Consider the following 26,410-nt stretch of genomic DNA (forward strand, 5'->3'; position numbering starts at 1 on the left):
GATAAAAATGACTTTTTATCATTATATTTTCTTAATGAAAAAGTAGAATTACATCGAACTATTTTGGGTAAATCCTAAGATGCTATACGGATTATAAATCAGAAACGACTTTTTAAGTTTTTAGCGCAATTTCTACATTGAGTAAATATTCCGATTTAATTTCCGTTCAAAAATATAGACCCACAAAAAGATGTAACGATGACGATTGACATATCGATCGTCGAGTATGGGAGATGCCTGGATTAAATTATAGAAATAAGTTTATTTTGGTTACTGTCAATCATTTTCAGAACATGGCAGAGCACTTTCAGAGAATTCTATTTCTTAAAAAAATAGGTTCGAATAGTTTTGAAATAACTTTTATTGTTAACATAACTTCACATTTTATTATTGTTATCAGTGAATAATTGAACTTCCTAAATATTTTAATTTCAAATTAACTTTGTTAATAATTTTTAATTAATGTAAAGACTGTGGTTTTTCTTTTATATTATTTGAAAGATAGAAAGACGTCAACAAAAGATTCATATAAGGAATTTTTTGTGGGTAAAAACATTTTTAGTCATTCCAAAAATATTTTTATTGTTTTGATATAAATAAAAAATGCCAATGTCCCCAGACATCAAACCTTGTCTAAAACCAGTTTCATTTCTTACCTTAATGAACTGGTAGTATTTTAATTTGTAAAAATAATAGAAAAATAAGAGATAATTGTACTGAGTACCTTGAAGTAATTGTAATATTGTAATAAGTATGTATGTATACATTTTTGTACCTAACTGGACATTTTATTACAGGTTTATTTACATTTTATGACATAATACATTGATTCATTTTGATCCACGTCAAATTAAATTCTTTATTTGTTTCTTTATATGGTCTAAGAGACCGTATTAGGTCGATTTTCACCCATCTGATAATCAGATGAGACATATTTTTTATGCAATCATTTTAACCATGCCTATCATAGTTTTAATGCAAACCTATATCATTATTTTCGTAATTAAATTAGCTTTCTTCTGATACCAATTTCGATCAGGTGTAATTGACTTACGCGTTCATATGATATGAACAATCTACAACGATCTATTAACCAATCGAAATTGTTATCAAAAGAATGATATATACTTATATAAAAAAGGGCAATCATGGAAAAAAATTCATTAAAATTAATTTAATTCAAAATAGTCATAAACATTTTTTGATAGAAAAACTATGATAGGAGTGTTTAAATAAAAATCAATAAAATTTAATAAAAAAGATGTCTCATCTGGTTATCAGATGGGTGAAGATCGACCTTCAACCGTCTTTTTTACTTTTAATAGAAAATTTTTGAAGGGGAAATTCGAAAAATGGTATACTTATTTCTTAATTGTAAACGTTCTGCAGAAATTTTATTTGTAAACATTATCACTTGATGTTCTATAAGTTTTGAAAATTTTTTTTTTAGTGTAGTAAAATAAGGAAATAATTTTGTAAGATTCCTAAAACATTTCAACAAATTATTGGATAAATCAACTCCAGTTGGATACTACAATTTTGCTCTAGTTTCTTGGAGTTTTTAATCTAAGTTCTTTGAGTTACCGCTTAAAAAATACTGATCGAAAAGATTGTTACATGTTTTCAATTTGGGTTTAAAAAAGCCGCGTTTAAGTAAAGCTAAGGAAGCTTTAGTAGAAGCTTAGAAAGCTTAAGTAGAAGCTTAGATTGAAGCATTCATACAATTTTAGGCGCTACTTTTTTTAGAAAAATCAGGAATTGTCATCGAATATGATTGACAGTAAATTAATATCAGGAGAAATATCTTGAAGCTTACTCAACAATAAAATCGATTTTTATGGTTTTTAATACTCTAATTTTTTATTTTTAATATTTAGACAATGACTAATTTAAATCACAATCAAACTTTGTATTAAATTTTTCGATTTTATCAACAAATAATTTTTGGAATTTTATGAGAACTGCAGGCTATATTTTAAAAATTTTTGTTGTGTCTTTTGCTGGAATATTGAGCGTAAAAAGAACAAAACAAAGATATACTCCTGTTCATTTGACGGCTAGATGCATACACAAAACACTCGATTAACGGTCACTAAACCGATCTTTACATTTTTTGAAAAAAAAAACCATAATTGAGTTTATTTGACAATCAGATGAATAGCTTTATTTGCCTGGGATCTATCTGCCTTGACTAGAATAGGTTCTTCGTAGGTCTAGAATCGTATGGACCAAAGTTTTTTTGTTTGTTTGTTTTGATTTAATGATCAATGTAATGTCTGTCTGTAATTAATTATAACAATTTCAATTACCTAACTCCACGCTATTATTTCATAAGCGCGTTTGACTTTCAACTCATGTAATATAAATATAATCATTATCTCATATCTATTATAAATAGCGTAAACACCACTTAAAAAAAGATTAGAATTCTTAGAAAACTAGCCAATTAGAAATTAAGAAAAATTAATAAAACAATTGTTTTCTGTAATAAAAAAGAACATTTAATCTCATTTCTATTACGTACAATATTTTGATTGCATAAACAATTTTTTTAATTTTTCATCAATCATTAATTTTGGATCGAAAATTACTTTATAACAACGGGCAACTTGTTTCCATTGTACACATTCGTCAATTAATAGCTTTGTTTCTTGAAGTTGTTTTTTTGGTGGTGATGTCTTTTCATAGCTCCCTAAGAAGAAGAAACATTTAAAATAGATTTTTTGCTGTTATACTCCCAAAGATTTTTTTTCCCTAGCAGTTATTCTACCATTAGAAAAATTAATACAGTGAATAAGCCTGAAAAGAGTGCTGATAGTAGAAAAGGTGAGAAACAGTACCGATTTTAATGAAACTTTTTATAGTGTGTTTATAGGATCCCAAGGAACATTCACCCAACTTAACCTAGGCATAGCAGGCAAAGGGCTTCCCTTTGACTAGATTTGGTAAATTTACACAATTGTATAAAGGTATTGTAGTTTTTAGTGACTACGAACAGAAAAAAAAAATTTAATTTTTAGTTACTGAAAAATGGCACGATGTGACAAAATTTGTGTTATCTGACATAGAATTCGAATTCAGCGACCAAAAATACCTCCTAGATGACAAGTTTAAGCCGAAATATGCATTTCAAAAAATTTTTAGGATAATTTTGGTCTTTGCTTGGCCCTTATGCCCCCCTATGACTCCGTGACGTTGACCTCCCTTGGTGGGTCTAAACAGCAGCAGTAGCAGGCACAAAATACTAAAAAAATATTACGTACCAATCAAGGCGATGCTAAGTGTATGATTACGATTTACCCAAACTTCACTTTGGGTTTCCCAACCTCGACCTTCATAAACAACGCCACCTTCAGATACCAAGAAATTGTATGCGATATCAGTCATATTGTCTTCTAAAATTAGAAAAAAAAAATTCTAGTAAGTGTAGGTGCTCAAGATAAGATCATGAGAGGCGCGCCTAGCTAATTATATTCTGTAGTTATTATGTAAGCTTTAAACAATTTCAATATGAGCACCTGAAAGATAACTTTAATTTATTCAGAGTCAAAGCTTTCATCAAACGTATGTCGCAAAAAGATAATCAGTGATGTGACTTCCAGAGTCTCGCACACTTCTCATATTTCTAATGGCCAATAACTGTTCGATTAAATATCATGAAATTTCTCGATGACTTAGTTTTGAATTAAAATACCTGGCTTTCTATGATATTTTGATCTGATTTTTACTTGTTAATTGCTGCAAAAATTAACTTCCTTATGGTTGAAGGGCGCCATTGTCCTGGGGCGACTCTGAATGTATGCATACACGTTAAGAAATTTTTTTGGATATCACTATGTCAGTATTAGTGGGAACGTCATACTGTGAACTATATTGAAGGAATAGTAATATTACCAATAGTTATGGCGGATGAGTCAAAGCAGTATGGGCATCAGATCCATACTGGTGGGCGATGCGCACAATACGTCTTGTAGATGGCCCTATTCAATACTGTAATATTACTTATGCTAACAGAGATGCTATAGTATCTGTCTCTATACCATACCAGCATTGTAGTAAACATTTCATACCGTGATACTCTAGAAGAAGTAAAAGAGAGAATTTTTTCTTATTATGTTTTTTTTGACTTACGAAACATGTGCAAAATTTGTTGATGCCGTACCAATCGCATACAATCATAATCCAGACATGTTGAAGTGTTTGTGTGTGTTATAAAAATATCCATAATTGGTGGTCTTAATGGATATACAACTCGTGGTGGCTGAGCTCTCCATGCTGCTCGACTAATATAAATATACGGTATAGTGCGCACTTCCCAATTTTGTCCTAAAACAGGGAAACAAACATGTACATTGTATATTTTAGATAAAATAATGATTAGAATATTTGAAATGGACTTCGTTGTAAATAATGAAGAAGATAATTTTGTTAAATTGTGGAATTTTTATATTCCTGATATAAAGAGAAGAATTCTGATAATTTTAATCAATTTTTTTTGCTACATTAAATAATTAATTGAAGTGATATTAAGTTCAAATTATTTTAATAATGAATTAAGATAAATGTGTCTGACTTAAAATAATGGTTGTAGACATTTATGGGTTCGATTAAGTATGAAACAAACTCGTCTCATAACAGTTCTATAGGCTTTTGGTCTAACGAAGAATTATTGGTCTAGAGGGGACAAAACGAGTAAATTTTTTTGCTTAAAAATTCGATGCATTCAACAGTATTTGGCATAAACATATACTTAGGCAATACTTATTTCTGGAGCCCTTACATATTTCCCAGCTTATTCTCAGAATAATTTTCCTGAGAAATTTAGTTTATTTATAAGGCCCATCGGCTGAGAATTAACAACTCGCAGCTTCAAATCATTACAAAAATCACAACCTCCAATATACCAAATTTCTTAATCCTGTAGATTTAGTGTATAAGCATTTAACTTCAACAAAGCTTGCTTTTTTGAAAAAAGCTGGTTGTAAATAATCTTGTATTTCAAACAATTGTGTTTTACTACTTAAAATGGGTGAGAATTATGGCCAACCCTAGTAGCTCAGTTGGTTAAAGCGTAACAAATTTCGTTCTGGGTTGGTGTAGTTTATGGTATATGCATGAAGAGCTCATTATAAGCGGGCAAGGTGGTAAAATACATATACGGTATCACAATGGGCTCTATAGCCTAAGTGTGTCCTTCGTGGACGGCCAATATCAACTACGCCCTGACATCCTGACATTATATTTAAATTCAGCTTTTAATTTTGTTTCGTAAATTTGATGTTTTATAATTTTATCGCTTAAATTTTATGTTATCCACTTCCGTTTTTGTGTGTAAGCAAAAAGGAAATTGGTAACATAAAACAAACTTAATAAAAAAAGTCAAAGTCTATTTCATTTTCTATCAATGATTCATAAAATTATTCAATGCTTTATCTATAAATCAGAATGATATGATAACTATGGATAAAAAATATTATTCAAAAATCTATTGCTTAAATAAATTCCACTTACCATCAACAATTAACAGATATATTCCAATAAAGGATCCAATAAACAAACATGCCGCCAAAAATGCGATGCCAAGGTACGATGTTCTTTCTATTGGATACTGACCAATTAACGGTGTACGTTCATTATATCGTTCATCTTCACCTGGATTCGTTGAACCATTAACAAAAAAACTCGCCATCATTTATCAATGATCAAAATGCACTTTTTTGACTAGAAAATTTTACAAAAAAGGAAGAAAAAACACTTCGACTAAATTCGTTATTTTCATTCAAAAAAAGAATTGACAAATTTTTTAATAAAAATATTTTTGATTTAACATTTGAAGTACATTTAAAGTACTATCCGTAGTCCATTGTTACATTTTTGGTTGATATAAGGTTTGAAAAAAAATTTCTCTTAAATTTTTACACTAGGCGCAGTTTGGATGTATTGTAAGAGACTATTGAAATATTTTTTTTTTGTTAGAGTAGCCGGGAAACACATTACTATATGTCGTTATCTTATCGGTTTCTCTTTGTTGATAACACGAACTTATTAGTAATGTAGTTTTTAAAATTATTAAAATCAATTATTTTATGTTATTTATTTTATACCTTCCATAAAATTAACTTTAAAAATTCAATTTGCCTAAAAAAAATTATTGTACAAAAAATAAAAACAAAAATTCAAAATCCGGTCTTAAAATAAAAATTTTAAAACCGGATTTTTGCATTTCTTGTAGATTGGTACTTGGACTGAAAAATTTGCTCGAGAATTTTATTTGGTATGATGTAACCTGATATCACTTCGGTTTTGTATTTTTTATTGATAGTGTAAAAGGCGTTTAGATTCAATTTACGTAAAAAAAAGCAATCGTTACATTTCGGAGTAAACGCCAATCAAAATTATCGGAGTAGTCTAAGAAGGGATTACCAGTCAATTGTTTTGGATTCAATTTTTGTTGAATTTATTCAGTTTTCAAAAAAAAAAAATATCTTACAAAATTTTTGAGTTAGGTACAGTTATCAAGATGTTGACTTTTAAATGATCTTGATGATCATGGTCAAACTTAAGTTCAAACAGTTCATATATTGAATAAAACTTTTGTTTAAGTTTTTTAATTTCCCGAAAACTATTACCTGAATCGATTAAAACGTTCCACTTCGTATATTTAATATGTATTGGTTTATTACAAAGTAAAATTTATTAACGTTCACTTGTAAAGAACCCCGCAAATTTCTTATTGAATTCTTTTGATTTTTTTTTTTTTAAATCAACAGTAATGGAAAAAATTTTATCAACTCTCAAATTACTTTCCGTTCAAGATAAAAGCTTCATTGAAAAGATAGAAGCTTATTAATTATAATTACTGGGCAAGCTTATAAAAGGAAGGTAATTTGTTTTTTTTTTTTTTTATATGGATTAGGTTTTTCATTAGGAATTTGAAGAAAAACGCGATGAAAAAAACTAAACCCTAAAAATCAAGTTTTTAAGTAGGTACTCCCTTTCTTTTAAAAATTAATAAATTTTTGAAGGTAGGTATATTCACTTTAAGAAGAATTTGAATAAATATTTTTATTAGTAAAACAATAAACTTCTTATACAATCAATAATTGTTTAGACAATTTTTTTTTATTTAAAATACATTAAATAGATTTAAATATAATTACACGCAGGTACATCTTGTAGACATATTGAAAAGTAGACAAAATATTTTCATATTATACAAAAAATTAATGACATATATTTACAAAAAATTATATATATTTTCTTTTTTTTTTTTTTTTTTTATAAAAAATAATTATTATACTCTCAGATATTCTATACAGGGAGTTCAGATATTTTTATAAGGTTAGAGTAGAGCTAGATTTTAAAACATCTATTTGTTAATTTGTGCAATTAGTGAAAAACATACATATATTTACATAATAGAGTTATGGAGTATATTGAAATTTTATTCCGAAATTTCGCAAAGGCTTGATGAAACGTTTAAACATCCTGCTTTAAGTTAAAATACAAAAGCCCTATTTGGTTTTCATCAAGGCGGATAAATTCAAACCAAATACGAAAATGTTATTGAGAACTGACTTGACTTAAAACATGGATTAATTTAAAAGGCATATTGAAAAGTACCGGAATAAGCTCAGGACTAAACTGCGAGGTATTAATAAAAAAAAAATAGTAGTATCTAATAAAAATGATTAAATTAATTAAAATGATATAGAAACGCTCATAAATGGCATTAATTTGTAGTTTTCTGTCACCAGATGTCATGTTAAAGCAAGTAGGGCAGCTCCCGAGACAGTAGTAAAGAAACAAATAACATTTATAGAGTTTGTTGTGAAATCAATCCAGCTTGCTAAAGAATCAGAAGCTGCTTGCTGGAAGATTAATAAGGCGCGTTTCCATAGTCACCGAAGATAGTCCGCGTCAATTCCGGAATTTTAGACCATTTGCCTAATGAATGATGCACTAAACATTTGTTTCACATATACGTAAGTAAGTACAATTATAAAAAATTACGGGTAAACATGACTGAACTTTTTACGAAAGTTAGATGGCAATACTGGAAGAAATTTTAAAATATAATATATTCTTTTAGTCTTTTCATACTTTTAGTTTTTTCACAGAAACTAATGTAAAATATTTACTTAAAAAAGCTAAGAATATTTTTACTACTTTTACCAGTTTTAAGGTGTTTTTGTAAGATATAAATAAATAAATGACATTTTATTAGAAAGTCTGTTAAACCATAATGTGGAAAACATTTCCTTTGATACAAAAATTAAATAAAATAATGATTCAGATGAAATTCTGAAAAAAATAACACATGGGCGTCGACTGTATGATTTTTGTAAAATTCGAATTTAGAGAGTGCGATGTTAAAAACGCTGTAACTAAAAACCCATCAATTTTTTCAAATAAGTTGTTTATCATAATAAAATGCATACAATAAAATTTCAGAAAAATATATAAATTGAGTTTTCAAGTTTTTTTTGTTTGAGTTTAACAAAAAAGAATAGTATCAGAAGTGAGAGAAACTGAATTGATAATAGGTGCTTCAAATTCTGCGGTATATGTGATGAATAACCTGATATTTTAGACGAATGGACGTCATATTACCGGACCCATGAATTGAACTCATTTACATTTAGTTAATGTTTATGAATGTTTAGAAAAAAAGTGTATTTTTACATTGTTAGTTGTTAAAAATACAATTTACTTAATTTGGTTAAAAATACTATTTATAATTGACTTAAAATACAATTTTTGTAATTTGCTTAAATGCTTTTTGAAGATTGTAAAAAAATGATTTGGAAAAATTGATTTTTGTTTTACGACTATTTTAAAATCGCACACTTTTCTAACAAACTTAGTATATTATCCTTCATTAACCTTCATATTAAAGCCCATTAGCAGTTATCCTGCGGGTAAGTTATAGTAAATATTGGTTTCAGATCTCTGAAATTCATATAAAAACATTAATTCACGCTCATGATATAGAAAATTATAAGGCAAAGTTATAAGCAAATATGTAAATTATTTATTTAAATAAAAAGGATCTGTTGAGTATATATCCTTCCTATACTTCCTATAGTTTAGAAAAAATATACTCGTTTATAAATTTAAAGTCATTTACATATTAATTACCTTTTTTGTAAGTGGAAAATTAATCGAGGAAATAAAACGGAAAAAACATTCTGACCCAGGAATCGACTCATGCGAACTTGTGCTTTATCTATTTACGTCCATAAAGTGTTATTGAAATACCCTACTTCCGAACACCATATACTCATTATTGAACATTAAAAAATTTTATTTTATATTTTGGACAATTCTATGCATTTTTTGATCTTTGACATTTTTTACCTAATTTCGCCGTGTTCGAGATACAAGCATTTAAAAAAAATGCGATTTTAGCCAAAAACTCATTATTGACAAAAAGAGAATGTTAATTTTTTTAAAAGAGAATGCGATGTCCGAGGGAAGGGTACTTCTGTCGTACTTTATAAGCGTTAATAACTCCTGGGCAAATCACTTATTTCCTCAAACAATTACACCTCCTTCATTTTCAAAGAAAATTAATTACAAATAAAAAGTTTATTCACAGCGAGTGTATTGAAAATGAATTGATAAATTTTTCTTTTTCTTTATAATATTTCTTCAATTTTCTTTTGTATTTCTTTTTTTTTTTTTCCTTTGTTTTTTATTATTAATTATTTTTTTCTCAATATTTTACAAAATTTTTTTTACAATTTTAAAACATTTAAACATTCATTATTTTTCTTTTTAACATTAATTACACAAATTTTTTTTTATTAGAAAAGTTTTTTTATAAAATTTTATACAGAGGATATAGTTTGGAAATTAAGACAACTTAAGGAACACTTAACAACATGTTATAAAACATTTTTTATTTTACTTGATCCAAAGTATTTTTGAATTGACATAGGTATTATTTACAAAGTTTTTAATTTTGCGGTAAATTTGGGAGCACGCATTTTCAAATTTCTTGGAAACAAAAAGAGATTGACCTATAATAACTGATAAAGAATATTAACAAAGTTGGGAGGACTCGGCTCTAGGAAACCAAGCAGATTACACGCGTTTTTGAGTTATGTTTTGTTGCTGGAAATTGACTAGAGCTAGGGACACAAATCATTAATTTTTGTTTAGTTTTTTCTTAAAATACTTTATAATCCAGTTAGAATTTTCAAAGACACGATTTAATTTTTTTCCGGAATTTCTGGAATGTACAATGTACATATATTTAAGTATATTCTCTGAAAATTTCAAGTTGATCCGAAAAATATTCACGATGATAAACGCAAATATGTAAGGACGTCTGTATACGTTCAAAAGTCTTTTAAACTTTAAACGCCTTTTTCTCGAAACATCGTTTTCAAAATCAAGTTTCGACTAAATAAATTTTTTGGATTTTTTCATTTTAAATAATCCAAACCAGAGATATGGTGCTCACTGCCGGAGACTTTTTTTGGAAGGCCTCCAGGAGATTACCCACAGGAGGAGTATCATATCAAATTTTTGAAGTCGGACAACGGGATCTTAAAGTTAAAGAAATGTCCTATATAATATATTTATGTAAAATAATGGTCTGTCCAAAAAAATTAATAAAAAAACGCTTCCTTTTTTGCGCCCCCAGCTGGATATAACGTTATTATATTTTGGACATTAGGTACTTAAATTAAAACGTCCGTTGAAACTAATTCGTGCTGAGAACGCTTGAATCAATTAAACTCCTTCTGCTAAACGTCCGACATTGTATTTTTTGCACGTAAGCTGCAATGGATGTTGAGTTCATTGATCGTGTGTCGCTGGATTGAGGAATCAAAACGCAAGCAATGGACCATACAATTTTTTTCGTTAAAACTGAAAAAACAGGTATGTAGCTACCCAATTGTTTAAGGTATATCTTTAAGTTCTACCTAAATGAGTATCCAAATTTGTAGCTAAATGTTTTTTATATTTTGATAAAACGGCAGTGATACTTGTTTTGGTAAAACAGATTGATTGAAATTTGTAGTTATTTAAGTTGCAATTTGTGGTTATACATATTTGGGTTATGTACTCTTAAGAATTCGAATTGTCTAAGACATTTATTTGTTAATTAGTTTTAAGCCGGACTGTATTTCTAGGAACAAAACTGTTTCCATTCTATTTCCAAGTTTCTTTAAATTAGTGTCAATAAATTTCTTCTTTAGGCCATAATGAAGTCTTAAACGTTTTTCCATAAACAGGTAATAAAATCTTTAAAAAAGTTAACTAAATCGCATTCCTCAGTAAGTCTAATGAGCCTTCTTTCAAAAAACAATTCTAAATAATTCTGGTCCCATAAAACCAAAATTTTGCGCTTAATTTTATTATTTTATTTGACATTTTCAGTAACACAATTTTGATTTTATTCAATTTGGGGATATTTTTGTTGTTGTTCACGAACTTGTTTATCAATTTGTTGCCATCGTCGCAAATTTTCTTGACACATTTCTAATAACGGCTTAGTTTCTGGTATTAATTGATACATTAACGTATAACATGGTATGCAGATACCGTTAAGAAATCCCACTTGAGAACTCGCCTGTTGATGTGGTTGTTGACGATCCATCATAGAAATAGGTTGGCGACCAGCAGCTCGTTCTGCATCACCTTGAATAAAATTGAAAAAATTAACAAAAATTGGTTTCCAAATTAACATTTGATAATTACCTTGTTGATAAAATTCCTCAAAAATAACTTTGACAGTCTGTACTTGGATGTCCCATGGTTTTGCACTTGCTGATAAATCACTGCTTGTCATTGAAATGGCCAATAATAGTGTACGATGTTCAATATTAGACCATGAAAATTTGCGTTCTGATACTAATTGTAATAATTTTGCACGATTAGGAAAAAATAATGCAAGATCTGTGGCTAATATACAATGTTTGACAAGACCTAATACTTGTTTGTATTCAACACTGGAAAGTTTACTGAAAATATTGTGCCCTTCCTGAAAAGAAACAAAAAAGTGGAATTTACAAAATTTAAAAAAACATCATTCAACAATCACGTAATCAAATCATTTTTAATAACTTAGTGCATTAAACAATAATTTTATATAAAATTATGTAGAGGATGTGATTTACACCGTTAAAGAATATTTAACGCGTGAAATATTTTTTGCCTGTGGAGAACACGTGAACAAATCTCTCAAAACGCGACTTAATATTACTAAATGGATGACGTGAGTGCTAACGGATAATAATTCAAAAATTTACATCTAAACACCGCCTTGCAAGCATACCGTGCGACAATTGTTAATCTATTGGTTGTGGCTAAGTGATTTCAAATATTGAAAGCAAAAATTTAATACAATTCAATTATTATCCGAATTTAATTGGATTTTTATTGAAAAAAAAAAAAAAAACTAATAAAATCCATTTTTATGTAACTTATTTATTTTTATTATTTAAAAAAAATAGAAATATCAGCATATTTTTATATTCGTTGGATGCAGAGTAGAGCTGCCGCCAGAGATAACAAACAAAAAACTTAACATAATTTCCATTTCTTGAAAAATAAAAGCATTAAAATAAACTAATTATATTTAGAATAAATTATTATTGATTTTTTATTCAGTTTTCATAATAACTGAGTGGCTTTTTTAAGTACATATTTGAGGCACATTGAAAATATTAAAGTTTATAACTTGCGTATATGTGGATGCGGTGAAATCGACAACTTGGCTGGGACAATGGGGGACGTTAGTGACCTTTGAAATTTTTAATTTGTAATTTTTCCTATGCAAAACATGTTTTTGAGGCACCTTGAAACCTACAGCATTTTAAAGTCGAATATTCAATCATACGAAATATCATCGCCTGGCATGATTTGGTGGGGGCTAAAACAGCCTGGCAGGTGATTTTAGTTAGAAATTTTTCGTATGCAAAAAATGTTCTTGAGGCACTTTGAAATTTACACCATTTTAAAGTCTAATGGTCAGTCATACGAATTATCATCGCCTGGCATAATTTTGTGGGGGTTAAAATAGCCTGGCAGGTGATTTTAATTTGTAATTTTTTCCTATGTAAAAAATGTTCTTGAGGCACTTTGAAACATCATTTTAAAGTCTTATATTCAATTAGACGAGTTATCATTGCCTGACATGATTTGGTGGGGGCTAAAATGGCCCCCATGGATGTATGTCTGGTTTTAAATATTTCCACGATTAGTTGCTAAATTCGGTTCTGCACGCAACGAATTCATCAAAATTTATTTATTATATTATTTATGATGTTAAAATGAAATAATAAATAATTCAATTTTGTCATTGATATGAATATCTGTTATTCTGAGCGAACGTAAAAAAATGAAGAATAAATAAATAATTTTCAATCAATCAAAAAATTTTTATTTTTATTAATAAAATATTGGTTTTTTCATATTTATACGCTCGTTTTTTTTTTGTTTGTTTTTTTTTTTTTCATAAATTTGTAATAACTTGATAATAGAATTTTTTTTATTTTTTATATATTTTGTAGTTTTAGAAACAATAGATCCTTTTTTTTATAGTTTATACATATATGAGATTTTATTCCTGGATTAGTTTATAATGGATATTTTTAAAACGTATTATTTTAAATTTTATAGCTGATATTTTTAAATAATTAATCTTCATTCCTAATCTCCATAAAATAAAAATATCGGCGCTGAAAGGCATTAAAAATATGTTTGACCTGTTTATAAAATACAAGTATTCGTTGTACGCAAACGATGAAGTTGGCGTAATAACGTATGTTTTTTCAATATTTTGATTGAAAATATTTTGAAAAAGTATTATTTTTTTTCGTTTAAGATTTACGTTGAAATTACCTAGAAGGAATTTTATTAAAATTTAATAAAAAAAACCGGCAAATTTATTAATTTTTTTGCTTCAAATAAATATTTTATAGTTTATAGAGGAAAAATCTGTTCGACAAATTAAATTTCTGTTTCTGATCGTTATTCACTACAATATTTATACTGTCTACATAAATAAGTAATACAAGTTGCCAAATTGTTGCTATTAGGTATATATATCATCCGCTTTTCCGCGACGGTTTTATAAAAATTTTAGGATGAGATGGTTAATTACAATCTTAGAGAACCATTTTACCTGTTGTAGAATTGTCACAGTTTGATTGAAATGATGATGTTCCATAGTACTGGTGCTATAAATGGCTGCTAACGGTGACTCCGTATCCAACATAAATTTATTGTTTTTTCCACGATGGTCCAAATCATGACATAATCCTCCAATAAACAATGCTAATGCCTTTGAAAAAAAAAAATAAATAAAAGAAATTAAAAAGATAAAAGTCAAATCCGACAAAATAAAGGAAAATATTGAAAAATCACATAATCAAAGTCTTCACTATATGATTGGCGAGGTAGTGAAACTTCTCTAAAATTATGAAATATTTTGAGAATAAAATTGGCTGAAGATAAAAATTTGCACATTTTTAAACTCGTGATGCAATTAAACTGAATTTGAATGTTTCAAGGACATCTCCTTTTACTTTTCGTACCGGGTTATTGATCATTTGTGCAAAATAAGCTTTAATATTATCTAACGAAAGATTAAAAATTTTTGAATACCTAATTATTGATTTCAAATGGCCTCTTAGCCTTAAGTTTTTTTGACAGAATGTGATATTTTGAAACACTTAGAACATTTAACATTACATTTGTATGTCATATAAAATTGACTAGCTTGATACCCGCCCTCTTCATTGGGCTTATAAGTAAAAACCATCGCTTTATTGCCTCCACCTCTTTTGATCTCACTTATTAACGTTCCATAACGCTTGAAGAAATTGTTTTATGTAGCTAAAAGATATGCACAGTTTTTTAGCTTTTTAAATGGTAAAATAGTCATAATTCATTGAGTATAACAGAGCTGCCATGAATTGTTTGACATGTAAAGTTTTAAATTTTTACAGAAATCTTTAATTTATCTGTGATCATTATTTTAAACTATAAATTAATGATTTCTGTAAAAATTCAAAATAGTAAATGTAAGATTAAATTTAATTTTTTTCTTTTAAATATCTATATCTTTATAATTTATAGCTCATGAGTTATTCTGATGTATGACCTATATTACTGTACAGTTTCATTAAAAACCATTCGCTAGTTTTGGCGTGAAAGAGAAACAAACAAACAAATACCCTTACTTTCACATTTATAATATATAGGGATAGGGATAATCATATAAATTTTATTTCTACACATGTTTCATTGTTGACAAGCATATTATTATTAATTCACAAATCTATCAAACATCGAACCAACCAACACACATCTATTCCATACATTACACACATCCATATCAAATATCCAATCACAAATAATAAATCTGGATGATATCTGTAAGTAAACATTTGTCAGATTATAGGTACCGTTATATTGATTTTATTATTTATATCAAAAAACATTGTTATTATGAATTATACATAGGGATTGTAGTAGCTAGATATATATGTCTAAAATTTATGTAAAATTAGCTATTTATCGTTTTGAAAATATTATACTGAGTGACTAATACAGCTTATAATACAGTGTCCAAAAAATAACGTGACATTTGAATTTTAACTGCGTGCGTTTATTATCAATTCCTTCCGGTCGGCCAAACAGTCAACAAGGAAAATTATTTGAACGTTATACGTCATTTGCGTAACGCTATCTGCCTAAAAAGGCCGGAATTCTGGAAAGACAATTCGTGGTTTTTACACCACGATAATGCACCATCCCATACTGCACTCATAATTCGTGATAATTTCGTAAAAAACTCAACCCATATCGTTTCGCAACCACCGTATTCACGCCTGACTACGTATTATTTTGAATGATTTTATTACCTATGAGATTGTCCAACTTGTGCTAGCCCACTTGTAAATAAATATTAAAGTTATCTCGTTTAAAATAGAAACTTCTTTACAAGGTAACTAAGTAATTGAAAATAATACACGTATTGTTATTTGTTAGCTTTTATAGCTATATAGGTACTACCTCCATTGTTTAGTGGAAATTTAATAAATAAAAGCTCTAATGAGAATGTGAAACATTTTCATTTTATTTTTACCATTAGTAAAGTGCACAGGGGCGAATTTGTTTAGAAAATTATTCTTATAATGTCGAATATATTATCTTGAGGGTAGAGTGACAAAAGAGACTTTTGAGTTCCTAATAAGAGTTATACCTTTATTGTAATAAAAACAAGTGAAAACAAAGAATTGACTGAGTTAATTGTTGAAATACCATGTATAGACAATTTTGATTACTGTCACATTACACATATACCTATATGTAAATATGTACACGTCACATACATAACTGATAATCCCATATTAATACATACTATAAAATTTGCATCTAATGTGTGCCCTCGAGAGTAAACAGTGATGTTTACAAAAAAATGTTTCAAAAAAAAGTTTTTTATTTTTTTATGGAAGGAACATTTTTTATACTTTTGTTCTATCTCTAACGGCTTACAAGATGGATTCACCTATATGTTGCTCATTTACGAAATTGACCTCAATTTTTACGTCCTGACCGCGATGTAAAATTTCAGCTTGATATCTTTTTTCGTTTTTGAGTTATTTATGTTCACAGACGGACGGACGGACAACCGAAAATGGACTAATTAAATGATTCTATGAACACCTATACCAAAATTTTGTTAAATAATATTTTTTGTCGCAGGTATTACTTGGTTTATTTTTGGTACGAGCTGTTGTTCTTGGGATTATCCTGGTAGCATAATTATGCACAATCCAATAATAAAGTTTAATGAAGAAATTCGATCACTTCTTTAAAAAAGCAAATCCAGCTAAGTGGTGTCTATCATCCTGCACATTTAAATACTTCAAGCGAGTATAGATAGCATTTTAAACGAATACGCCACTAGCCGAACGTACTGTACAAAACTGTATCGTGTTAGTAATGTAACTTAAACATCCCTACTTCATGATCTAAATGTTACAGAGCATTTTTCGTATTGTTTTTATATTTCTGACTTTTGTTATTGTAGAAACCTTTGTTTATTTAAACTGTTCACTAATTTTCTTTTTTTATTCAATTTATTTGATGTTTCTACATTACGTAACTTTTTTCGTTTGATGAATTTAAGGTTTTTAAAAAGTTTGAATTAATATCGATTGAAGAAATTAAGTAATGCTTGTTTTCAAGTAATACGGAATACCGAACAAAGGGAGTAAAATTTTAAAAAGTATAATTCATAAATAACTCTATTTCTAATATTATGCTCTCAAAAAATGGGGAAAAACTAGTGCTTGTATTGACCATTTTTTCACCAATTAGTCAGTTCTCAGCTTTTTAAAATGTGTATGAGAGATCCAATTTATGGAAAAATGTTTATTTAAACGCTAGCTTAAGGGGAATGGTTTTTCTTTTTTACCTATAGGTCTAAATAAAATTGAAAACATTATAGAAGGTAATACTTTGGTCAATATCAATGGGGTCATTCTTATAAAAAATTCATGCTCAAGGCCACTGTACTTTTTGGCAATTCCCCAAAAATAGAAATTTGAGATTCAATTATCGTCGTGTTGCTATTTTCATATTCGAAAGTTACCTTTAGATACCACTTCTACAAAATGCTAGAAGAATGAAGAAGTGTTTTAAAATAAGATAAATAAAAATGCACCTTTTCTCATTCAAGCCAAACATCTAAATTACCCACCGGGTGTTTTCCTTGTGCAAAAACAACCATTTTTAATGTTGGGACAACAATTCTAAATGTCAACGTCTTATGTCAACCTTTAGTAATATAGTTTTTGGTTTTAATGGTTTGTTTTCTTTCGAAAACAAAAACTTATGTATGGTTCATTGTTCGATATATATCTGTAAATTGTTATTCTTACATAATAATAAGTGGTGAAAATCACCTTTAGCGGCCAGATGAATAAGTTTTGATTTTATGTTATCGATAACTTATAAGTTTTTTATAAGTATTTTGTTTTTATTATTATCAGTATTACATCTAATCCTCCTTGCTGTTTGGTTGCGAATGTAATGAGATAGAATAAAGGCCGAAAATAAGCTAACATTCAGTTGATCCGATAGTTTTTCGAGAGTTATCGTATGAGAAGAATTAAGATAGGCAGACACTCACACTTACTTTTTTTTTAAACGGTAGGTATTACAGAATTGTATAGACACTTCAAAACATAAAAATACCATTAAATTGTAATTTCAATTTTCGGGGTAAAATAATAATTTTCTAGTAGAACATTTGAAAAACTATTTTTAAATATTGTGACGCAAATTTAGTTTTATGGCTGAAAATTATTACCATATTTTTATTTCATTTTATTTTATCCTATACGAATGTTGCAATAAAATCAAGTAAAAACTACACGAATTTTAACTGCTATACTTTTAAGAACTTCTCAAGTGGTTAATAATAAACGACTTTATTAAAATCATAAAAAAAGTAAAAAAATCCACGTTTGATAGTTAAATTATTATTCGAAAATCCGTAGTTCCGAAACAAACACCTAGATCTTTCTTTATAAAACAATAAGAAATATTACAACCACGCATGTAGGATATGCAAAGCTTCACGATCGAATTGAGGTTGGGTACGCATTAGTTTGTTATTTGTTTGCAAGCCCTCGCCTAAGCCTTAACTAATGCTGACAAACCTTAGCCAACGCTGAAGGATCGGTTACGTAGTGAACTCAAATTTTAATAAATTTTTACCTTTAGTACGGAACCATATTTTTTTGAAAATAAAATACAGCCCATTTTATTTGCATATATAATGTAGCATTCCATAAGTGAAAGAATTTTTAAAATCATCCCCTATTTCACCCCTATCCCCAATTATCCCCTATTTAGAGGATGAATTTCAAAAAATCCTTTCTTATGTGACACCTACTGTACAAAATGAATATTTTCTCGAAATTCCAAACTTCATTAGCGAATCAGGCTGGGGGTTGATATATCAGTCGCGACTTACCTATTCCCCCTCCAGATTATTTCCCCCGTCTGAAATGTTTCTGATTTTAAATAATATACAAAAAGAAACATTTTGAAAAAATAAATGATCAAAATCGAAGAAACATTCACTGATGCGACTTATTATTAAATAATAAACTTGAAATCTAAGTCATGAACCCATGCCAATGAAAAATAAATTTATTCAAGAAAAAATGCAAAAAAATATAATTAAAGTTTTTAATTACTTTTTATGATGTCTAGAAAAGTACCTACCTATAATGTGCATAAATTGTTTGTGCATTTTATGAAAATGAAAATATTGACAGTTTACTGTTCCTAACAGCATATTATAATAAGTGAAACTAAGTGTCCCAGAATGTCCAGTTGAATAAAACAATTAGCTTCTAATACACCCGTTTTAAGACGATTAAATTATGTAGAAATAAGACCGATTCCCGATTCTAAGGCCTTGAAACATACGTACTCAGCGATAAATAAAACGTTTAAAAACGATAAAAAATTATAGGCGAAATAAATAATTTAAAACTTCTTACCTCATTCGGCCGAAACGAATTTCTCGAATGTTTAATAATACTGTACATACAATTCGCCACCGAAAATCCATGTGTCCAATTATGATATGGTACTCGTCGATAATTTTTCCGTACTGTTAATACAAATCGTATTAAATTACTCTTCTCAAAACGTTGTAATCCAAATAAATCCGTAAACATAAATATCGCATGTTTTGCCTTAGCATAATCGTCAATATCAAATGGGTTAAAATAATAATCATCCACACCAATATAAGAATCTGGAACATCCTGTTGCAATGCATCTTGTAATTCTTCTTCCGAACACGTGTTATGATAACTTAAAACCTCCAAGGCAACACGATACTTTTGTTCAGAACGTCGTATTTTATCGTACAATTTAGCATGATGTAACGCTAAACCACAGTATACTGCAAACATTTCAAATGCGTCTTCATCCTCTTTGGTAAATAAACCCGAATGTTTATTTACCATTTGCACTACTCCAATAATTGAACCCCGGATAAAAATTGGCATACAAAGTATTGTTTCAGTTTTATATCCGGTTAATTGATCTATAGTACGATTAAATCTCGGGTCCGCGTAGGCATCATCAATATTTAATATTTCTCCAGTTAGCGCTACTTGACCAGCGATGCCCGTACCCAAAGGAAATCGGATTTCACGTGTGGTATTTTTCTTTTTTTGTGGAGTTGAATTATCATCTTCCCCACTTGATGTGGATGACTTCGTATTGTTACTACGTTCATTATCGTTATCGACACCCACGTCGAAGATTGTCGCGTAAAGTTCTTTTTGCTTGGAATCAACTAAGAATAATGATGCACGATCTGCGTTTACTAAACGTTGAGCAAAATTCATTATTTTTATCACTAAAGTATCCATACTGACCATATCTTGAAAAATAGATCTGGAATTAAAATAAAAAATTATTTGAAATTATTGAATATAGGAAGGAATATTTTAAAGTTGATTTTTTTGAGATACTACGAGCGCCAATGCAATTTTAGACTTGAGATTGTATTTTAAACTTTGATTATGCATTTTGTCATAATTTTGTGAAAGTAGACGAAAAATAAGAATACAATTTTTCGATATCTGCCTCGGTTTTTGAAATATCGAAAGTTAAATAATTATAACAAAATTTGAAATTTTCAATATTTTGAAAATTACTTCATATATCGGAAAATTTGATTCTTACTTTTTGTCTTATATTCTCAAGTTATAACATAATTCACCATGAAAATTGACAAAATATATTTTTTTAAATTTGTGTCCCCACTACTGTGCTCTTACATCCTTATCCTTAATTAGTCGAACACAAAGGTTTTTTTCTTATTTTTCTTTTTTTTTTTTTGGAGATATCTATGAAAACATATCATCCATCTACCGTTTTACCATAAGACCAATGTTAAATAATCTTACTTTTGAAGTCATTTACTTAAAAAATCGGACAATCCCTACTAAAATTTTTAGAATGATTTAGACTTAGTCCAATTTCATATTAAAAAACTCAAGCCTTTTATCCAAAATTGCTCTGGTGCTAATACATCCTTAAAGTTAAAGACTATACAATAGGGTATCATCGTTAGTCAAAAATAAATCATGAAATTTGAAAAAAGTTAAAATTTATGTAAAAATATACTTAAATATTCTGATAATAATCTATTCTGATCATAAAAGCCCATTTTTCTTTTAAAATATTAAAATGAAAAATTGTAATTTTTAAACTGTATATCACGTGAACTAAAACTGCTGTGATGTCATAGCGGTATGAGTCATAGACCATCAGTTAGTTCAGTGTAGAGAGCTGGGTACAATATATACATAGATAATAAGTATATATATTTACTATAATCAGATGTATATGAATATATCTGTCTAACTTATTTGTGTTATTTCGTATAGTTGATACCCATATTACGTCATCAAATTGGATACCCGCGTTTTTGACAGTATAAAAAAGGTTTATAATTTAATTTAAGTTTTTGGCAAGAAAGCGTGTCTATTTTTCCGAAATAAATTTTTGGTGGCTTTTTATTAGCAAAACATTTTGAAGTACTTTTTCAAAAACAGTGGAATATCCTATTGTTTTTCTCCTCTAATATGGATTCAGAATTCATAAAAAAAAATTATTGTAACGAAACGCAGCAAAAAATAATGTTTTTGAATAAAATGTTCGAACTAAATAATTTTTTCAATTCGAATCACATGATTATTTTATTAAGTACCTACACGTATAAATAATAAAATCAATCGTTTATTCGAACATAGAAGTTTCTAATAAATGATAACAATATAGATGATAACTGAATGCTTTAATAGATAAAATAAATAGATAAAAACTATATTATTTTTCTCAATAATATCTATATCATAAATACGTTATATAGATACTTACTTGACAACATCCAATAGAAAATCATTTAATTTTCTTTGTTTGTTCATTGAAAGATATAAATGTGCATAATGTAATGCAATACCACCCCATACAAGATACGAACAACCAATTTCTTCATCCTCCTCATGAAATGGACGATTCGGATCACGTCGCCATAACTCTAAAATAGCTGCTAGTTGCCCATCAGGTTGTACAATTGCTTGACATAGTACATGTTCAATATCGTCCTTTAAACAGAGAACAGACAAAATAATTTTATCATTTTTATACCATGTACATATGAAATATATCAAGGTATTCTAAGTTTAGTGCCAAGTTTGCAACGTTTAAAAATATTGATAATACCAACAAAATATTTTTATAGGTGCTCATCTGTCTCTCTGACATCATGGTAACTTAAAAACGCAAAAAGATATCAAGATGGAATTTTTGTGGTAGGACCCATCTTGTAATCCGTTAGAGATAGAACAAAAGTTTAAAGAAAAAAAATGTTCCTTACATAAAATTAAACAACTTTTGTTTGAAACATTTTTTTGTAAACATCAATGTTTACCCGCGAGGGCGAAAAATTTAAGTAACATTATAAGGTATTTATATACAGATAGGTACCTATTGTATATAGCTACCTGTATACTGAGGAAGTGAGAGAAAATACTATTATAACTTTGTGTGTAAGAGTGGCTATCTATCTTTACTTTCATGGCGTAAAAAACAAACGATTGCGTAATCAACATTGTCTATACAGGGTATTTCAACAATTAACTCAGTCACTTGTTTAATTCCACTTGTTATATTGAAATGTTTGTGTGCTGCTTGTTGAAACATGAGGACATCGAAAACGACGATCATCGAAAAAGTTCATATAATCTATTTTCTATATTCGAATATGTCGAAATGTATTTATTGTAGAGATGGCATGTTTTATTTCAGGAAGTTATTTCATATGAATGAGGAAATAAAAATTTGTTAGGAATTTTTTTAAGGATGTTTTATTCTTGATGTGATTGGAAAATTTAAAGTCATGTTTTATACAGTTTTGAACTGAAGTTATATTCGTTATATGCGTTAGATTCTTTGATTTTGATACAATTTGTTGTCGGTGTTTTTCGCAAGTAACAAAAACTGTAGGTATTATCAGGTAGAAAATAGTTTCGAAGTTTCGGGAGTGTATTAGTCACAAAGTCATACTCCCCTCTGTATTGTAGACTATTATCTTGGACTACTTCAAACTTCTTCATCTAATAAAAGGACCGATAAGTTCTAAAACGTAGCCCCTTTTGTTTCAAAAACGTAGCCCCGAGCTGAAAATTTCCTGGTTTCATATTGTTATTAAATCGATTCTGAGTTCTCAAAAAAGATTTCAAAAGTCTAATATCTTTTGCAAATAAACCGACTTTATTTATGAGTCAAATTTAGACATTTCATTTATGTGTAAGGTTGTTTTGATATCACCTAAACACACAATGTTTCCTAACTTTTATGAATAGAGCTTTACTTTGTAAACAACCTAAGACTGAATCTTATGCAAAGATAATCAAGTAGATTGAAAAATTATTTAAAAAATGTTATTGAGACATGAATAACTTTATTTTTATCTTTTTATTGTTTTTAGTTGAATCGAATTTAGAATCATGTATACGAATTGATTGGTATTGATTTTAATTGCGTTTTGTGCTTTTAAAAATATTGTTATTATTGATAAAGCACATTGAACAGCATAAAAATTAAAGATTCACTGGGTCAAAAAAATAAATGAAATTGTGAAAAACAAATTTTTGAAAGCTCATAATTTTAAATTTCTGATGAAATGGTATAATCCCAGAAAAGAAGCAGTGAAGTTCGAGAAATTTGAACAGTAAGTCAGATTTGAATGCGGCTTTCAGCATTCAAATCCGACGATTTTCAAATTATGTGATCTAAATTGATTTATAAAAATATGCAATTTGCATAAATAATATGCATTTTAAATTAACTGTAGATATATTAAATTTACAATTCGGTTAATAATGATGAAATTGATACCAAAACTTGTTACTCGAGGGTTTTTGGGATCGTTGAACATGAACATCTGACGTGATATTCGTGTTCAGCGATCCCAAAACTCCCGTGTAACAAGTTTGGAATCATTTTCGTTACTATTAACCGAATGGTAAATTTAGAATATTTACGCTTAATTTAAAATACAATTCTAAAATTCTTATAAATCAATTTTAGTCACAAAAGTTTCTGTCGCTCTAACGAATCGAATGCTGAAAAACGTATTCAAATCCGACTTACTGTTCAAATTTTTCGAACCTTGACCGTTGTTAGTATTTCGTAACAGCGACTAAAATGTTTTTTTTGTGGACAGAATTGGTTTTAATAATTTAAATTTGTTATTGTATACTTTTAGTGAAAGGACAAATTTGAAATATCAAACAACGATGTATGACGCTAATGTATCGAAGGTTGTAAAATATTGGTTTCTATTTCAATTTTCATCAAATATCGATGAAGTGGCCTCAAAGTATATGATTTGGTATTTTAAGTTAAATTTTAAAGTCATATTTGTAAATTACTTTTAAGTTGGTAATATTTTTTTTTACGTTTCATTTTAGAGAAAAAAGTGTTCTACTCAAAAAACTACTCATAAATCTAGAAATTAAATTAAATTTGCATAAAACTTACAGAATCCGGAATACCATCTGGAAACCTTGCATCTACATGATTCTTACATAATCGAACCGGTTCTCGTGTTCTCGCCACATAATCCGGTACAGTAATACCCGGTTTCAGCCGTTGTAACTTAGGTTCACCATTTTCATCACGAATTTCATTACCTAAATATAGTGCTAATGTCTCTGCATTACCACGTTCTGGTAAATACAGTCGAAAACCATCTGCTCCCACTGCGGATGATATACAATTTGCTAACTCCCATAACACATGATCTTTTGTTGGACGGATTTGTAATGATTGTGTTAAATCTAATAACATTTGACGTTTATCCGCGTGCACACAAAATTTCCAACGCGATAAACTTGTTTTACGAACATTACGCATAGCATTGCTATTATTTGTTGCGTTATTATTCGATTGCTCAAATTTCTTTTTGGCACGCTGTGAACGACGTATTATCCATCGTTCCAATTGTTCTAAATCAACTTCTTCCATTATAAATCGTTCTAGGAATTCGGGATGTGTCCGTAAAAAATCAGCAACTTGTTCATTTGTTGGATCTGCAAAAAAGAGAGAAAATTTTTAAAGATTGAACTTTTCCGTATAAAATTAATATTTTAAATAAAACTATAAAGTTCGAAATGTTACTTCTTTTTAATTAACATACATTTTTGGAGCTTAAAGTTGCGTATTTGATTTTAGTTTTTCCCAACTCAGAAACTAGAAAGATAGTAAAAGTGTACTTTTGTATTACATTCTGATTTCTTGTTGGCTACAAAGTTATAGTTACAAGGATTCTTACAAAGTTATCTTTCCAACTTAGTTACTAAGGTAAAAGGTTCGCAATCTATAAGTAGGAAATTCTAGCCTTATCCTTAAGCTAGTAGCGTCTTATTACTTTGACATCAAGTGGTCTTGGTAACTTTAAGTATTTTGACAGCTAGAAATGAGAGGAAATATATACTGAACCGAGATAAAATTAATGATCTTGAGGATTTCGAATCAAAGCTCGTATTAACTGGGTTGGTCGAAAGAATCGAATAGGTCATATTTAACCATATATTGGATGATGAGGCCACGAGAACAATTGTTCAATTTAAAAATTTTTCTGATCAATGAATAAAAATAAAAATGCAGCAAGGCTAATCCGTAAAGTTGATAAAATATAAAACTAATTCTATCTGTAAAATCGATAGAATTAGTTTTGCGAGAAAAACAGATTTAAATAAATATATTTATATATAATTTTAAAAGGTTGTTTAATCTTGCAGAAATATCTACAAATCTTCTATGTATAAGTTTGTTGAATTTAAGTTTCAACCTTCTTTCATATTTGATGTTGTGGGTATGGTGGTGGTATTTATTTGAGGATTATTTTGTGTATACAGGGTAAATCAGAATAACTGGTACATCACGTGATCACGTGAGGCGGAGTTTACATACATAAGGGTTTACCCTTATACAAATATTTTTTAAATAGTAGGAGATTTTTGAATATTTCAAAATTGTAATTGACCGTTTAGATAAATTTTAATCTTTATTGGTTCGTTTTAACATGAAATATTTATTGCTTTATTGCTTTACAAGTATATGAGAGAAATAATATATTTGAAAAATATAGTTTTATGTTCCCGGGGCCAGGCAAATGAAATTACTTCAAACAGGTAGTGTTGTAAATATGTTTTTTTGTTGGGAATAAGAAAATGTTATTTTCTTTTAATCGCTTTTCATTAAATATTAATTTTTGAGGAAAAAAAAAACACTTTGCCGGGAAAAATATTTTCAGTCATTATACTTGTTGGGA

The 26,410-nt window shown here is 28.5% G+C and overlaps 2 protein-coding genes across 2 annotated transcripts in view; both read right to left on the minus strand.

Moving 5' to 3' along the window:
• Positions 1–2,512: 2,512 nt before the first annotated feature.
• Positions 2,513–5,910, minus strand: LOC123295604 (peptidoglycan-recognition protein 3-like). The gene is made up of 4 exons (XM_044877017.1): positions 5,512–5,910; positions 4,132–4,326; positions 3,264–3,395; positions 2,513–2,692 (listed from the first exon to the last, which is right to left on the minus strand). The coding sequence occupies exons 1-4, from the start codon at positions 5,690–5,692 to the stop codon at positions 2,517–2,519; spliced, it is 684 nt and encodes a 227-aa protein (XP_044732952.1). The 5' UTR covers positions 5,693–5,910; the 3' UTR covers positions 2,513–2,516.
• A 4,979-nt stretch (positions 5,911–10,889) lies between these two features.
• LOC123294747 (probable 3',5'-cyclic phosphodiesterase pde-5) overlaps positions 10,890–26,410 on the minus strand; it is an 82,010-nt gene continuing 66,489 nt past the window's right edge. Inside the window, exons 3-8 of the mRNA XM_044875882.1 lie at positions 24,616–25,166; positions 21,949–22,175; positions 19,548–20,457; positions 14,144–14,302; positions 11,716–11,998; positions 10,890–11,655 (exon numbers count right to left, since the gene is read on the minus strand). Coding sequence (XP_044731817.1) covers positions 11,411–11,655; positions 11,716–11,998; positions 14,144–14,302; positions 19,548–20,457; positions 21,949–22,175; positions 24,616–25,166 — 2,375 coding nt within the window. The 3' untranslated portion in view covers positions 10,890–11,410. The remainder of the gene's footprint in view (positions 11,656–11,715; positions 11,999–14,143; positions 14,303–19,547; positions 20,458–21,948; positions 22,176–24,615; positions 25,167–26,410) is intronic.

The sequence above is a fragment of the Chrysoperla carnea genome, chromosome 3 (genome assembly GCF_905475395.1).
Source record: "Chrysoperla carnea chromosome 3, inChrCarn1.1, whole genome shotgun sequence".
Lineage (NCBI taxonomy): Eukaryota > Metazoa > Arthropoda > Insecta > Neuroptera > Chrysopidae > Chrysoperla > Chrysoperla carnea.

Coding starts and splice junctions, on each gene's coding strand:
- LOC123295604 (XM_044877017.1), bottom strand. CDS start 5,692: ATGATGGCGAGTTTTTTTGTTAATGGTTCAACGAATCCAGGTGAAGAT. Junction 4,327..5,511: donor ATATCTGTTAATTGTTGATG/GTAAGTGGAATT, acceptor TCCCTGTTTTAG/GACAAAATTGGGAAGTGCGC. Junction 2,693..3,263: donor ACTTAGCATCGCCTTGATTG/GTACGTAATATT, acceptor TCTTCTTCTTAG/GGAGCTATGAAAAGACATCA.